Below are 16658 nucleotides of genomic sequence, written 5' to 3' on the forward strand. Positions count from 1 at the left end.
AAAATGTATATGAATAGTTATGTACTTTTTGATTTCCTCTTTTTAATATTTATTACCTACGGTAAATTTACAATTTTCTATTATATATTTATTTTCACTGTAGGCCATGAATATGCGAATGATAAAGTTTCGAAACGTCGCTGTAGTTGTTTATAATTGACTGAATCTCAATAACCTCAAGAATATATATCGTGTCTAGAATATATCAAATCTACATCAACATCCCTGCATCAATTTGTATAATTACGTTTTCATTAACACTGACCGAATCGAAATTTTATTTGAAATTTATTTATTATTAGATCTCAAATTTTATAATATTGGTTGGACTCAAAATATTTATAATTCAACACATAATAATTAATTTTTTGAATTAAAAGTGTTGTTGCATACTCAGGCTTCTGTTTCGCTGGTTTTCTTAATGTAATTTACTATTGAGGATGTATTTTACCACTCCCCTTAAGTGAGAGCTGATATTGAAATTTATATTAATTTTGAGTAAGGAAAAAAAAATTCACCGTAGTAATAAAAAATTCATTAGAGATGATTCCTCGGATAGTTAAATATTTACAAGTAAATAGACATTGCAACATCTATTACGTTATACATGACGCAAGAATGGTTTTTCCTGGTATGTGTGTTCTCGCATGTGGTATTCCCTTTCGTCCCCCAATGTCAAAGTAAACCAGTATCATTTTAATCGAATCTAATGACGGCGTTTTCATTGTATGCACTATTTTTTAAAATGATTTTAAGAATACGAGGAGAAGATGGTTGGGAGTGCGGTCAAATTAAAACACAAATAAGTTGAAGTAACTTATTTAATCGTGCCAACTGTAGTAAATACAGAATGAAATACATGACAAATGAAATATGTAACCGTAATAATAGAATAGAATATTTTATATCTTTCTATAATATTCGATTTTGAGAATCGAATCTTTTACGTTTGTATAGTATTTCTTGCTAAATGATTTTTCGATTTAAAAATGGAGTATTTTACAGCATTATTTATACTTTTTTTTTATAAACGTTTATAATTATTTTAATTTCAAATTTAATTACGCGAATAACAATGTAATTATTTATTGTTTTTTTAACGCGTAGCTGAATACGATGTTTCAAAAGCAACACCCACGTGCCCCCTAACCCACCGGACTGCATACCAGGACTTAACTTACTTTCCCTGGATATGGCACAAACTGCGTCATCTCTATTTTGTAATTCCCTGATATAGTCCAGTATGTAAATTTTAGTGGTTTTAATGAATATAAGTTATGCTTCTAGATGAGTTGTGTTAGATAATATTGGAGATTATTCCTTGTGGTTAAATATTAATGGTATAATGGATAGTATATAAGATATTATTTCTAATGATATACAACTGGATTAAACGTTATTAGTGAATTCCACTTATGATGATTTTATACGAGGAGAAGATGGTTGGGGGTTGCGGTCAAATTAAAACACAAATAAGTCGAAGTAACTTATTTAATCGTGCCATCGTTTCGGCCAGAATTTTTAGCCTTCATCAGGGCTGTTTGCTTGAAATCCTACCGCCAAGTACTTACTACAGATGACTTGGCGGTAGGATTTCAAGCTAACAGCCCTGATGAAGGGCAGGAATTCTGGCCGAAACGTTGGCACGATTAAATAAGTTACTTCAACTTATTTGTGTTTTAATTTGACCATACCCCCCAACCATCTTCTCCTCGTATAAGTCATCCACGGTCAACTATCTCTCATGATTATGATGGTTTTACATCATTAGGATACGACATGGTGCGTGTCAAACATTCCAGAGCATGCGCTTCATTTCAAATCCACTTAAATCCTATTCCACCTGACGGTTACCTAATGTGCAAGTAATATCACCACAGTGTAGAAGTATGGCAATGCTTATCTAAACTCTGATAGTGAACTTAACTTCGCTAATAGTTCAACTTGGTTAATAAATGATAAAACCAAAGATTAAATACTACAAATAACTGTAACTATATAAAATAACATAAAATATATTAATGATTGGAGAAATTTGTCTATTTGAAAGATGGTTAAATTTCTTAATAATATAGTTCGTCTTAATACGATTTTTTTTTTTTATTTTGATTTGAATTATATTTTAAACTATAACCATATTTATGCTGAAAAGATCGCAAATTAATTAAATAAAACAGACTTTTTTATTATTATTATTATTATTTCATAAGAATTCATATTTTTTACACCCTGTATAATTATTTTACTTTTTTTTGCTTTTATTAAAAAACATATTTACTTTCTTTATATCTCAACGAAGAAAATTTTCTGAATGTTTTTTCTTTAAAATTTAAGTTACAGTATATTTAATAAAAAATAAAATGCACGTTAGTAATATATTATTAACGCTATTGATTATTATGTGTAATGTATAATAAGAGTGAATTGATATTTTAAATTGAACGACCTATTTAAAGCAGTAGGGCAATGGCCGGGTTTAATTTAGCCAAGGTCGTGACCTTACAGCTGTTAGAAGAAACATTGAATTGTTTTGTTTATCGCCAAATTTATGTGTTAATATTCATCTTTTATGATATATAAAATACATTTCGTATTTAATTTTATTCTTATATTTTTATTGGCATTGCCTGTTAAATAATAATATTGTTTTAGAACTTAATTTTATCTCCGAAAACGATAAACGATGAAAACGTTTTCATGGATTTGGTTTTTTCATTTTTGAAAACTGTTTGGATAGTTTTTAATTCCCTTTCTTCTTAATAGGTCATTTGTCATCTTCAGATAATTGAATACGTATAGAGGATGAATAGTAATTTAATTTTGCAATAGTTTCCTTATATATTCTTTCTGATCGAACTATTTTTAACAATTCGTGATGTTCGTCGGCGAAAATGGCCATAAATAATTAAGTTGAGCCTCATAAAATTAATTGTTGATGAACTGATGCAATAACTTGACGTAAGTTTCTTATTTTGAAATCAGGACTTATTTCATCACTTTAGTAGTTAAATAATACCTATTGATTCCCATTGGCTGGTTCCATAGCCCTTTCATTGAAAAATTGTACCAATAAAGAAAAAATAAAACAACTTTAAATCCCTTTATTTATTTCAATATTTTTAATCTATAAACTATGCCAACTTTGATTCAATTTGACGTATAATAAATATATGCATAGATATATTTTTTCTTAACTGTACTAATATTACTTAATTTATATATATACACACACACATGTATACATTTAATTTAAATTAAGTAGTTCGGAAAGTAATGTAATGCCTTTGTCTTGTAATAATAAATTATTTAATATAATTTTTAATATTAATACAAAATTCTTAAGAAAATTTTATATTTATAACAATTTATTTTCTGTTTTTAGGGCAGTGAAGGCTTTCCAGCAGGTTCTTTACGTGGAACCTGGATTTTCCCGGGCCAATGAGGTTCACCTCCGTCTCGGGTTGATGTTCAAAGTCAACAACGATTGGGAATCGTCTTTGAAACATCTTCAATTAGCATTAATTGATGCTAGCCCTTGTACTTTTTCAAAAATTGAAAGTAAGTATTTCCAATTTAATTCTGCAATTGTACAATGATGTTACTACAATAATTATAGTTATTATGAAATTAATTATCTACTTAAATTGATTGATGGCTGTCGGATAATTTTCAAATGTATTATAAACTTCTGAAAGAAAAGAATGGTTTAAAATTGTATTGAGATTAAATTCCAACAATTTAGCATAAAATCAATTACATCAATGACTTCTCCTGGACATTAGGAGTGGGGTTACTAACACTTTACATACTGTTAAAATAAAATTATAATGGTGAAAGTGTTCAATTCTCTATTGTTATTTTTAGTTACAGTAACTGTTTTAAATTATGGAATCTATTTTCTTTTGTTTTTATTTTACTATAACTCTAGTGACAAGCTAGTAAATGCAAATTTTTATAGAATGGCCTATAGTGCTATCGTTTCAGTATTTGATAATATTACATAAAAAAATAAGGTAACGAATCTTTGATGGTATTTTATTTACTTTGCTGTATCGAAGAATAGGCATGTTTTATGTTACAAATCTTATAAAAACAATGAAATATTGCGGTGTCTTGCTTATTTACTCAATAAAATAAATTAAATTAAACTATTGAATGGCATTGTATTACCAGAACACAACTTAACACGATGGTAGGAACTGGGACATAAAGTTAATTAATCTATACTTATAAATTGGAGCATGAAAAATATGTACTCAACAGAAGCTAATAGGAGATACCCACTTCAAACCGCTCCTTACCTCTTCACCTTTCGGCTCAGCTTCTGGGGGTGCAGTGCTTGAGCAGTGTGTGTTGTGTCAGTTAGAGCGATGACTTTCTTTTTCTAGATTTACTCATTCTTAAATAAATATTTTGTTTTGTTTTATTATTATGAAGTAATTTTTTCTATAAAGCTAGGAGGATCACGTACTTTTGTGTATAAATGGAATATTAAATTATATTAACTTAATAAAAAAAAATGTTATTACAGTTATCTTATGTAATTTATTCATATTCTTGAAACTGGTATTTATCTATTAAATAAATCAAATGGTATCCTTATTAAGTCTCAACATTCTTTATTACATCAATAGTCCAAAGTTGCGACCAATTTGACCATCCTCAAGGACAATATTAAATATAAATTCATACCTCACATCAAAATTTAAAAAATGTTTTACTGGCTATTTTACCTGGGTTATCAAATTCAAGTCAAAATCACCCTATTTTTTTTTTTTAAACCTTCATTAATTTTTAAAACTTTAATTTTAGATTAAAACTACACTATCCACTATTAGATAAACAAACACACACTCGAAGCAACATACAATTTTTTTAAATTTTGATGTGAGGTGTGAATTTATATTTAAGCTTGTCCTTGAGGATGGCCGAATTGGCCAAAACGTTGGACTATTGGTATAATAAAGAATGTTGAGACTTAATAAGGATAACATTTGATTTATTTTATTACAGTTATCGTTAATAGTTTAATTAACCTGGTGTTATTAACCTAATGAATCATTATTATTTTGTTATTAGACGAATCATTTTCTATTTTTCAGTTAAATTCCATATTGCCCACCTGTATGAAGTCCAAGGAAAATACAAGTCTGCCAAGGATAATTATGAATTATTGTTAAAAGAAAAAGAATTGCCCATTAACTTAAAAGCTGACATTTGTAGGCAGTTAGGTAATACTTTTTTTTTTTTTTAATGTTATTCAATTGTTTTAAAAGTTTTTGGATTTATTTACTTTTTTTTTCCAGGATGGATGTATCATTGTGTTGATTCTTTAGGTGACAAAAAAAATAGAGAATCTCAAGCTATTGTTTGTCTTCAAAAGTCAATAGAGGCCGATCCTAAATCAGGACAATCACTCTATCTGCTAGGAAGGTGTTACGCTAGTGTTGGGAAAGTCCATGATGCTTTCATAGCGTACCGAAATTCAGTAGAGAAGTCGGAGGGAAATGCTGATACTTGGTGCTCTATAGGGTAACTTTAAAAATGATTTTTCTTTAATTTTTTGGATTTCATTTAGTCATTTCTAAGAATAAAATAACATAATTTTACAAAAAATTATTAACTCTCTCCATATAATTGAATCTAGAGATTTTTCTTCCGAGTGGGGCATGGAAGTCCAGTCTTCAATTCTTCCGGTTGAAAATGTTGAATTGAGTTGTTGTTTAAGAAATGTCTTATAGAGTTCTCAACTTTTTTTTCCCATCACCTCCATTTAGTCTGCTATTTTTTGTTGTTTTTAGGTTTTAAAAATCTTTAACGATTAGTTAAGCAAACATATTATTTCTGATCAATATTGTTCACAATGCTTAAAATCCATACTAGATACTTTAGAATATCGTAAAACCAAATCCTATAAAATAAAAGTCACATAAACTTATAATACTGTATTCCAAAAACAAATTATGAGCAGTAAATTCACAAATTCAATTAATTTTAAAATTCTATTCAATTTCCTTAGGTATGCATTAATGAACAACATAATAGATTCAAAGCTAGTCACATTTTAATTTTTTTTTCTTCTCATTTTTATTGGTAATTATTATCTTCCTTATTTCCATAAAGTTGATTAATTCAAGAAACCCGTAAAGTCATCCAAATTAAAATACCATAATGACTTATATCCTCTTCATTAACTTCGTAATAGGTTAAGAGTTGAGGTAGTAAATTTTTGTATATATTTTTATGTTTTTTAAATACTTATTAGTAATTATTATTTTCCTTATTTCTGTAAAGTTAATTAATTTTAAAAACCCCATTCTTGCAACTTTTAATTTACCATAGTGAGTTTCTATCTTAATTGGTTCATATTCACTTGCAGAATTTCTGATGCACAAATTACTGATGCACTTATGAAGTTAAAAAAAATTGATAAAGAATTATCATTGACAGCTTAAATGAAAATCAATTTTCATGCCCACACAGAACCAAATGTTTCTTTTAGAAATTCTTGTTATTCATTTAGTCAAGTTCAGCTTAAAATATTTTATTGACAATTTGAATTATTGTTTTATTTATTCTTTTTTTTTTAGAGTACTCTACCAGCAGCAGAATCAGCCTATGGATGCTCTCCAAGCGTATATATGTGCAGTTCAGTTAGATAAAAGCCATAGTGCAGCTTGGACAAATTTAGGTAACATTAATTGTCATTGATTTCTGTTATTTATTTATAAATTATTAAAAATTTATACATCATAAATTAAAACATTGATATTTATATAAAAATAAGATATTTAAGATTTCTTGTAATTATGTTTTCGGGATAAGATTGTTTCTTTTATTTTTTTTATTGTTTTTTTATTTTATTTTATTACTATCATATATCATAGGTATACTGTATGAAAGCTGCAATCAGCCTAAGGATGCATATGCGTGCTATGTAAACGCAACCAGAGTTGGAGAAAATAACAATAATAATAACGAAGGAGAAAGGAACAGTGTGACACAGATCACACCAAGGGTTTCTATGCATATGAACCCAAATCTTGCTCAAAGGATACAGTTTCTTCAGACTCATTTAGGAAACGCACCAATGCCTAGCATAACTAGCAAGTTAGTTCACTAACCGATTAAAATCATTAGTAGTTATTCTTTTAAGCCATTTGGTAATTATTATCTATGATGTTTGTGCAAGTATAATGTTTTTTATTCATTTTTTTGTTTTTAGACGTAGGCAACTGCCGTCTATAGAGGAAGCATGGAACTTGCCAATTTCTGCAGAAATGTCTTCGAGACAACAGCAACAGCAACAAACTCAAGGGAGTAACCAAAGAATCGGTCAGCAACAATATCAAAAAACACAGGTAAATTATGTAACACACTCTTACTCACGGTATAGAATTGATAACAACATCTAAGATGATTCTCGAAACTGGGCATTACCATTGGTTTCAAAACAACGATTGTTATGGTTTCAAAATGAGATTTTGTTAGCTCATATCTCAGTCATTTATCAAATAAAAAGAAAAATATGAAGTGGAAGGTTCTAGTCAGGGAAAATAATTATAAAATTGTTTTAAATATTCATTAATAGCTATTTCAACCTATGTTGCAGGCTTTTAGCCTGTCAGCCTGTTTTAAAGGCTGTATCTGTTATGATTGGTGGAGGTGTACAGATTGTATTTTAACCACCTTCCCTCAAAAATATGAGATACTACATTTATCAAGGATTTTTTTTTTTTTCTAAGGCACCAATTTATGAAGTTTTCTAATTTTTTTCCTTCTGGGGTTGTAAGTTACCTTCATACTTAAAACTTTTATTTTTTACTAACTTTACTTTAGTAATATGTTCTTCGTCATGACGTTTATGGACCATCCGTCCATCTTCGTTCTTGTATTTTTTTGTTTAGTATTTTGTATTATTATTTAAAAAGGACAGTGCAACAGTGAATATCTGCGATTTTAGAAGAATTTGAGATAACAAAATTTTGAATATAAATAGTGTAAAAGATTTTTAAAAAGTAATCGCTAACCAATTAGTTTAAAGATATAGATGTAAAGAATAAATTATTAAAGGAAAAAATATCAAGAACAAAAGAAAAAAGTGTCTGTAATGGTAAAAGAGAAAATACCTGAAGATGGATTGATGGTCTGAAATGTCGAGGTGGAGAACATATTATTAATGTAAAATGAATAAAAAATTAAAGATTTGAAGTATGAAGGTAGCTTACAGGTACAGAAGGAATATATATAAGATGATGAAGATCTGCGACATTGGTTATTAATAGATAGTTAAAATTATTTTTCTTGACTGCAACCTCAACCGTCTTCTTGTAATTCACTTATAGTCTGCCATCTACAAATAATAAGAATATAAACCGTTTGGAAATCTATACCTAAGTGGTAAAAATAAAAGAAAATCCACATTCATTGGGCATTCAAAGATTCTTTATAATATTTGTATGATATTGTTTCCTTTTAATTAATTAACTAGTATTAATATTTTTCAATTCCTATTTTATTTTCTGCATTTATGAACAAATTAGGCTATTGGGGAAAATATGTATATTCATTTTTGTAGGAAGGCAATTTATTTATGAATTTATGTTTTAATTTATAGAGCGGTGGCGTAAATGGATCAAATGGTCACCACCAGGTCTCGCCTCAGGGACCTCCACCTCCTTACCCAGCTCAGGGCAATCAAGCCGCTCCAGCCAACAAGAGATTTAAAGTAAAGAATTATTATTATCTTAAAACACAATTTTTTTTTCGATCCATTTCTTTCACTATCTTTATTGTTCTCCAACAATTCAGCCCCCAGGCCATTTTCTAGGGGACTCTTAAATTTGATATATCCAAGTTTAAATTTGTTTTTTCTATCCCAGTCTATTATGCCCTAGTTGATTCATAATCATTTATTGTTTTATTTCATTCTCTTCAAATGTTTAACCATTAACTTATTTGTTATCACAATTAATATTAATAAAGCCTACCAGGTAAAAAATCAGATGTAAAAGTGATTCTCTAGCATATTTATCATTTTCTGATATCTTGTAGAAATTAAAATACTGTGTTTAACATTTGCCAACTGGTCCATAGCTATACCAAAATAATTTTCTTTATCTACTTTGTAAATAGCAGTGAATATCCATCAGATGATGTTAATGTTAATGATCGTTCTGTCTGAATCTTTTTATTATTATTATTATTAAAGTATTTATTATTTTTTTACTTCTGTTACCCCAAGATTATTAATTACTTTAAATCTTAGACTGAGGAGACACCTAGAAGTACTACGAATGGTGGAACTAGGGTGGCGACTCCCACCACACCCAATCCTCCATTTTACCTTAACCAGCAACAGCTTCAGATGCTGCAGTTCCTACAGCAAAGCCAGCCGACTCTAACATCTCAGCAAAATGTAAGTACTTATACATTTATTTTCCCATCTATTTGGAAATAGCTGTATATATTTTCCATTTTCAACATATAATGGTCTAATGGTTTCGATTAACTGAGCTTCAATTATTCGAGCCTAAATTAAGGTAAAATTGAAATTATGAATATACTGCTAATTCCAAATAATTGTTATTTCATCATTAACAGACCTACTTTAATTATAACATGACTATACATCCGACAAAAGATACTGGCTCTATATATTAAAAGATGATTGATTAACAGCCAATATCCTTATGATGCAGCGACTGTGCAGTATGGTGCTTAAGAAGGGAGGCAGTGTAATCAAGCGCTGCTAAAGACTTTAAAATATTTTATTTAATTTTTGGGGATTGAATAGTATGAATGAATTTATTAAAAAAATAATTTTATACTAGGACTGGAATCTATTTACAAAAGTGTGGTAATTAAATTAAATTTTTTTGTAGTAATTAATGTTATGGCTAAATAGATAGCTTACAACAATTTGGTGGTTCGATTATGAAATAGGTGAAGGGATAGATGTTTAAAGGAAAGAACAGAGGAGAATTGGCCAATTGAGATCTTGTATTTATGAATAGATAAATGAACATAGAATGAGGTGATCAAGGATAGTATGTACACATGTATTCTACATTATTTTTAAGTATTGTGATCATATTGTACTTAATTCTACAATATAATGGTATCTCTGTTTTCACAATTTGATTTTATGGCCTCTTTCTGTTTTCCTGATCCCCTAACTATATTATCAGAGAAGTTGATTTGTCAAGGTAGTCGGGGTCCACATTAACTTGGTTCATCAAGATTCTACTGTAATGTTATTTATTTAGTATTGTATTTTGAAAGTTTTGTTCTTATTAAATCATTATTACATTATTTAATTAACTTAAATTCATTATTTAATATTACTGTATTATTTTAGGTTGATTTATTTTACTGTTATAATTTAGTTCCTTAAGTCTAGAAATACTTTAACGTTATTTCTGTATGAATGTTCTGAAACATGCAACTTGAATAATACCAGATTGTGGGAAATCATTCCTAAATTAAAAATATATTTAATAGACTGTGCTTTTTAAATATTTTTCTTCCATTACAGTTTGTTTTAAGTTTCATTACTGAATATAAATTTATCTTTTTAGCAAATGCTGCAGCAGTTGCTTCATCAATACAGATTGATGCAACAACACCAACAACAACTGCGACTACAACAACAGCAACAGCAGCAACAACAACAGCAGCAGCAGCAGCAGCAGCAGCAGCAACAACAACAGCAACAACAAAGGGTAGTAACTCCAGGTGCTACAACACCTCAGTATTCTGGAAACTATCACACATCAGTTATAAAATCCTATCCATCAGTAAGTATTTACTTGTACAAACCTTTACAGTTGCACATACATTTTACCAAACCAAACTAACTTGTTGTCTGATATTGCTAATTTTTGTATTTTACTATTATTATTATGAATATCCCAAATTAAATTTAAGGTTTGATTTTATTAAGCATATATATATATTTTTTTTTTTCAATTTTGTTGAATTATATTTACTTACTGAAAGTTCTATATATTTTATAACCATTTTCTTTTATTTTAATATATCTTCAACTTAAAAAAGCATCCAACCTTTATATTGAATTTTCTGTTAATCGATTAATGGTCCAACATCTCGTGATGATTGGCCTATAGGCTTGTTTTGATATGAGTGAACTTCACAGTGTTGTAATGTAAGTGAAAGTACAGTTTTCTATTTACATGCACATGCAGAACTAGAAAACTGTACTATGTGTGTGTCCATAGTTTGATAATAGTTTTAACTCGTCTTGGAACAAACCTAATGCCTAGTGATAAACTGCTGTTGACTTACCCATATGTACACTCAAAAGAAAGTCCTATAACCCAAGTTTCAGATCTCTTGTGTCCCTTATATTCCATAATAAACCAATGTATCTTAAAACAATAATTTTTTTCACTATTTTTTTTTCCATAAGCACTTTATGTTATGAAAATGTATCCACCTTTCCTTAAGCTATGGACCTTATGGACTATCAACAGGAATTTTTGGGCCTCCGAAATTTAGAACACTGCATTCAAGTGATATTTACTCGTAAAAAAATTCAATAAAAATGACTTTACCTCTGCAATGTGCAAAACAGAATAAACCAAAGCAATAGTACCTTTTTCCCAGAGTCAAATTGACATCTTCAAATTTCTTTAGAATTTTTTCAGAAAAGTTTAATGCTGGCATTTATTGCTCTGGTGCACTTTTATTTATCTTACCCGGACATAGGCTTTAGTCCTGTGTTTTTTTGGCTCAAGACTTCCATTGATGTCCTTTACAGCACCAGTATGGAAATATCAAGATTCATTTCTTAAAGCTGCTATCAATTAAATATTGATTGACTCAGGGAATCAAACCCATAGCATTATAAATCTGGTACTCTAGGACCCTCTCCCCAACTTACTCAACCATTGGGTCCTTTATCCTAAGATGTTCGCATTACAGATCCTTTGCTTTACTCTCAGTTAAGCTGTTTTTTTGTATTTTAAATGAGCGAATCTATGGTATTACGACAAGACTTATGTAATTATTAAAGGTTTATTTACAAGTACCTGATATTAAACAAAACATATTAAGACCAACTCCTTTATTCTTTAGGGTGGAGTCTCTCCGCAGTCGGACACTGGTAGCTTCAGTGGTAGTTCTCAATCACCACAACCAGGAGGAACATTCAGGCAGAACAGCCAATTCCAACAGTCTCAGTTCCCCTTCAACCAGCAACAACCTCTGTTCAACCAGGTTTGCTTATTTTTATCTTTTCACCTGATCAATTATATTTTTAATTATTCTAAGCAATTAAATCCTTCAATGAACATAATATTTACAATTTATGCCAAGCTTTGTACACCATATCAAAGCTGTAGTTTACTATACATTTGTCTCCAGATATATCTGTGTAGCTTTAGCGGTAAATAAAATATTAAAATTTGATGAATAATCTTAATATTTCAATATAAATCACTTTGGCTACCTCTGATTCAGAATCTATGTTCAGTTTAGTGGAATGTATTTGTTTATTTTTTTATTGTACTTTCCATAAAACAGTTTTCTGAATTTGTTTTGCAATATCATATTTTAATATATCAATTAACTGTAAATTGTTATAATTCATATTTGTTATTTAATATTTCCATTCCTTGTAATAAAAATCAATTCTATCCGTAGACCACGAGTTCTTGTGCGAGCAGTACTGATGTCGTTGGGGTCAGTGACCAAGAGCTACAGGCTCTATTGTCACAGAAAGACATCGCAACGTCGCTAGCTGAAGATTTACTTAAACACTTTAGTTCTCCTGCGCCTAGTGAAGAACTTGACACAAAAGACCCTTCAGTTTGTAAGTTCTTAAAATAATTTTGAGTATGATTGATTATAATATTTATTATTTTAGCTCAGAAACGTTTACAAAACTGAAATTGAGTATTTAAGATTGGTTCATGCTTGGAATGTGACATTAACTTTTTTGCTACAATCGACTTACCGAAAGTGCTACTTAATGTAATTAATTGATTTTACAGTTTTTTACCATTTTCTCCAAAATAACTCTAAAGAAACAAATTCTAGGGATTTTGATTAAACCTGTCATCTTTGTACAATCATACACACCAATCAAGTTATCTTTAATATCAGCTAGATATTATCTTCATCATTGAAATAAATTGAAAGTGATTAAATACCAATTTCCAAAAAAGTTTGTTCTAAAGGATCTTTAATTTTGATTATTTGAAATAAGTAATGATCTCTTATTATTAGTAATAATAAAAAAATGGATGAATATAAGTTTTGAAAAAATTATATGATTAACTGAAGGAGAAAAAGGTTTTCATTTTTCCATGGTTGTTTTGATGATAGTCATGACTTTTGAGTATTTTTATAACAGCTATTGAAGCTCAAAAACACAGTAATAGTAGTTTTTTACCTACCCAATAAATATAAATGTAGTTAGGGAAATTAATGCTATCATGAATAATAAAGAAATTGTGGCCTCCCCGTTCCAATAATCCACTAGCTTAAGCCAACCAAGTTACAACCTTCATTGGACCCCTCACCTAACCTTATAATGCCATCCTTATAAGATATCCTTCACACCCAGCTATACATATAGCATACTTCCTAAATGTACGTACCAAATACCCACTAAAATCTTTACAGGAGGGTATGAAAAAAAAAAGAAATTGTGGGATTTGAAATGAGTGTTGATTTCAACTCTAAGTAGGATGGTTAGTGAAAGTTGTGTTTATCACCAGTTTTTTTATTTTAGTTATTTATGTATCTATTTGATTATTTTAAATGCCCAAAATATTTTATTGATTATATGATAATTTAATTAGATACTTACAGAGAACATTTTTATCAAAATAAAATTAAAAATTTTTGTTTAATAATTAGCCATAAAAAAGTGTCTATAACCTTTATTTTAGTTTTTTTCATTAATACTGCCTGTTTGTTTATGTGTTTTATTTTTTTTTTTCTAGTGGAACAAGCCTTTGCCAATGGAAAATCACCTACGAGTACTCCTACCAGTTCAGGAGTTACGACATCAGTGGTAGTGAAAAGCCAAGATTCAAACAGTCCAAGGCCTAGTTCAGGTACTACTAATTTGATTTACAATGTTCTTGTTGTAAGTTTTGATCTGTTTTTATGATCCCTGAAGTACCAACCAAGTATAATACAAATGTGAAGAATAACGAACCAATTTGATTGGTTCAATGATAAAAAAAAAGAAAAAAAAATATATTAAGGGTTTACGTTTCAAGTTACTTAGGATCCAAAATCATTTTTAAAAATATCTGTTTGTCTAATGTTAGTGGGTTTTCTCTGAAACAATCTGGTCCATTTTTTTTAGATTTGGCCCCTATGGCATAGGTCACTCCAAAATAATCCTTGAATCTTCGTTATAATCCACTGATTTTTAATTCTCATTTTTTTTTTGTTTAGTCATCACCTCAAGACTCCCAATCACATTTTTAGTGTTTTTTATTTTCTGAAATAATAATAGTTTTAAGTATTATCTTGCAAAGCAAATAATTTGATGCAATTGCTATGCGATGATATATAGTTGCTGGCACTTTTTGCTAATGCTGTAGTCAATGGCGTGTCATTAATGAGCACTGTAAGGGCTAATATCTAATAATGAAACTTATTGGTTCATTGGTTAGTTCTTAGCAATCTTACTAGGTGATTATTGATCAACAAATATTTGCTTATAAATATACAATCTTTGTGCAGCCAAGGATCTATTTAAGACTGTTAAATTAAATATTTTGTATGAATTTTCCTTCAGTAGTTGGTAATTGAATCGGTCAGTTGATAAACTCCTTTATTCACTTTTTTAAAATACTTAAAATTTGGTGATTTTCCATTCTGTTGAAATAGACAAGTGTTTTGGAAGTATAACCTCTTAAGGTCTTAATGTATTTTTTGGTTTTTTATAATGGTGGTAACTTATCAATCAGTTCAGAAATCCCTTAAACCTGTGACTCCAGAGATTTCACTTCCCACTAGTGCACTAAGATCTGGTCAAAAACCTGGAATTCTTATTGAACATGCGTGTTCAATTGAACCGGTGTCTCTCTAAATTTTTTTCTCTTCCTCGCTATTTCTTTCGTTCTTTTTAGATCTTCAACATTTATTGTTTTTAATTTGTCGTTTAAATATCTTTCAAAAATAGTACATACCAAACTGGTTACTTTGTATCATAAGTAAATTAAATTTGGAAACTAATCATAAAATGTTCAAAAAGAAAACAAATACAAAAGAGTCTGTGAAGTTCTGTTGATTCTAAAATTCTGTTTAGTTTCCTTAGATATTCATTAATGAAATAACGTAATAAATTCAGAGTTAGTCTTATTTTGATGATCAGTCCTTTTTACATATTTATTAGTTATTATTATGTTCCTTGTTTCTATAAAGTGGAACCCACAATGTTCTGAACCAGGCGCTCTGAGACCGTCACCCCAACATGCTCTCCTATCAGATCCTCAATGATTTGTGTTCTACATTTTTTGTAATCTTATGTATGGTATGTACATGCATAAATGTGTATTTTTCTCAATTTTTTTGTTTTTTAGAGAGCTACAATCCATGGCAATTTTAAGTAAATTCCATCCTACTTACTTTATTCAGTTGTACCTTAGATAGCTCTACCAACAAAACAAATTAGAAAAATCACTATTTATTCACTTGCCCCCAGATATGCACTTTCTTTAACTTATCTTACTCAAAACTTAATATTTTTCAAGTCTTATAGTTTTGATGAAAAGTATTTTAAAAATAAATTATGCTTCAAAATCATCTTTCCCCAGATTGCATTTTATTCACAATATGATCTGCTTGTTTCAGTGAACAGTATAAAATCTGAAGGATCTGAGGTTAGACTGAAGACGGAACCCAATGAAGATGAAAAAGTTCATATTGGTTCTCTTCTTGATATCCAACCTGAAGTGGAGTTTAACATCGATATGGATGCCAAAACTATCATTGAAGCATGCAAGTAAGTGTTTTGTTCTCTTTATTGGATGTTATTGGCATAAATGAAATGAGCTTAACATGATTCATGTTTTGGAAACAGGGGATCTACAGCAATCCATTCTTCAAAATTTTACTGATTTATTAAAAAAAAGTTTTTTAAATTCAGTTTTCGGGAAACATATTTTTAAAATATTAAGCATTTAATAATGTTATTGAAGAAATATGGTGGTTAAAAAAAGGGTACTGGGAATATAAAAAAAAACAATTGTGGCAGTTTTGAGACTGGCTGACAGAAGTGAAACTTCTGGAATTGAAATAATTGACATAATAAAATTTTATTATTAATGGTATTTTTTTTTTATTTTGCAAAAATAGAATAAATTTTTATTTTCCTAATTTTAATTATTAAATAATGTTTTATTTATTTATAATTTCATTCGTGAAATTATGGTTTACATTATCATTTGTATTATTAATAAATGTTTTATGATTGGTCTGTGACCTTTTCTTCTTTCACCACTTCTTTTTCATTTCGAGAGTTCCCTTGTATCATGAAATCAATTTACTCTTGAATAATTTTTTTAAAAATTATTGAATGTTTGAAAAGGAGTTAAGAAGTACACTATATTTTTTAGGCATCTACGTTTAGACTGCCTCCCAGACTATCTTCCTTCAATTATATACTGTCA

At 29.1% G+C, this 16658-nt stretch overlaps 1 protein-coding gene across 5 annotated transcripts in view; it reads left to right on the plus strand.

Moving 5' to 3' along the window:
• Window positions 1-16658, plus strand: part of Utx (Utx histone demethylase) — a 201762-nt gene that overhangs the window by 167974 nt on the left and 17130 nt on the right. For all 5 annotated transcript variants that reach the window (XM_067050104.1, XM_067050106.1, XM_067050105.1 and 2 more), the window contains 13 exons: window positions 3383-3558; window positions 5103-5231; window positions 5307-5532; window positions 6591-6691; window positions 6888-7110; window positions 7226-7361; window positions 8618-8728; window positions 9269-9418; window positions 10581-10799; window positions 12100-12240; window positions 12667-12835; window positions 13974-14087; window positions 15841-15991. In XM_067050104.1, coding sequence (XP_066906205.1) covers window positions 3383-3558; window positions 5103-5231; window positions 5307-5532; window positions 6591-6691; window positions 6888-7110; window positions 7226-7361; window positions 8618-8728; window positions 9269-9418; window positions 10581-10799; window positions 12100-12240; window positions 12667-12835; window positions 13974-14087; window positions 15841-15991 — 2046 coding nt within the window. The remainder of the gene's footprint in view (window positions 1-3382; window positions 3559-5102; window positions 5232-5306; window positions 5533-6590; window positions 6692-6887; window positions 7111-7225; window positions 7362-8617; window positions 8729-9268; window positions 9419-10580; window positions 10800-12099; window positions 12241-12666; window positions 12836-13973; window positions 14088-15840; window positions 15992-16658) is intronic.

This window comes from Halyomorpha halys, unplaced genomic scaffold (genome assembly GCF_000696795.3).
Source record: "Halyomorpha halys isolate HHAL.00 unplaced genomic scaffold, Hhal_1.1 Scaffold524.1, whole genome shotgun sequence".
Classification (NCBI taxonomy): domain Eukaryota; kingdom Metazoa; phylum Arthropoda; class Insecta; order Hemiptera; family Pentatomidae; genus Halyomorpha; species Halyomorpha halys.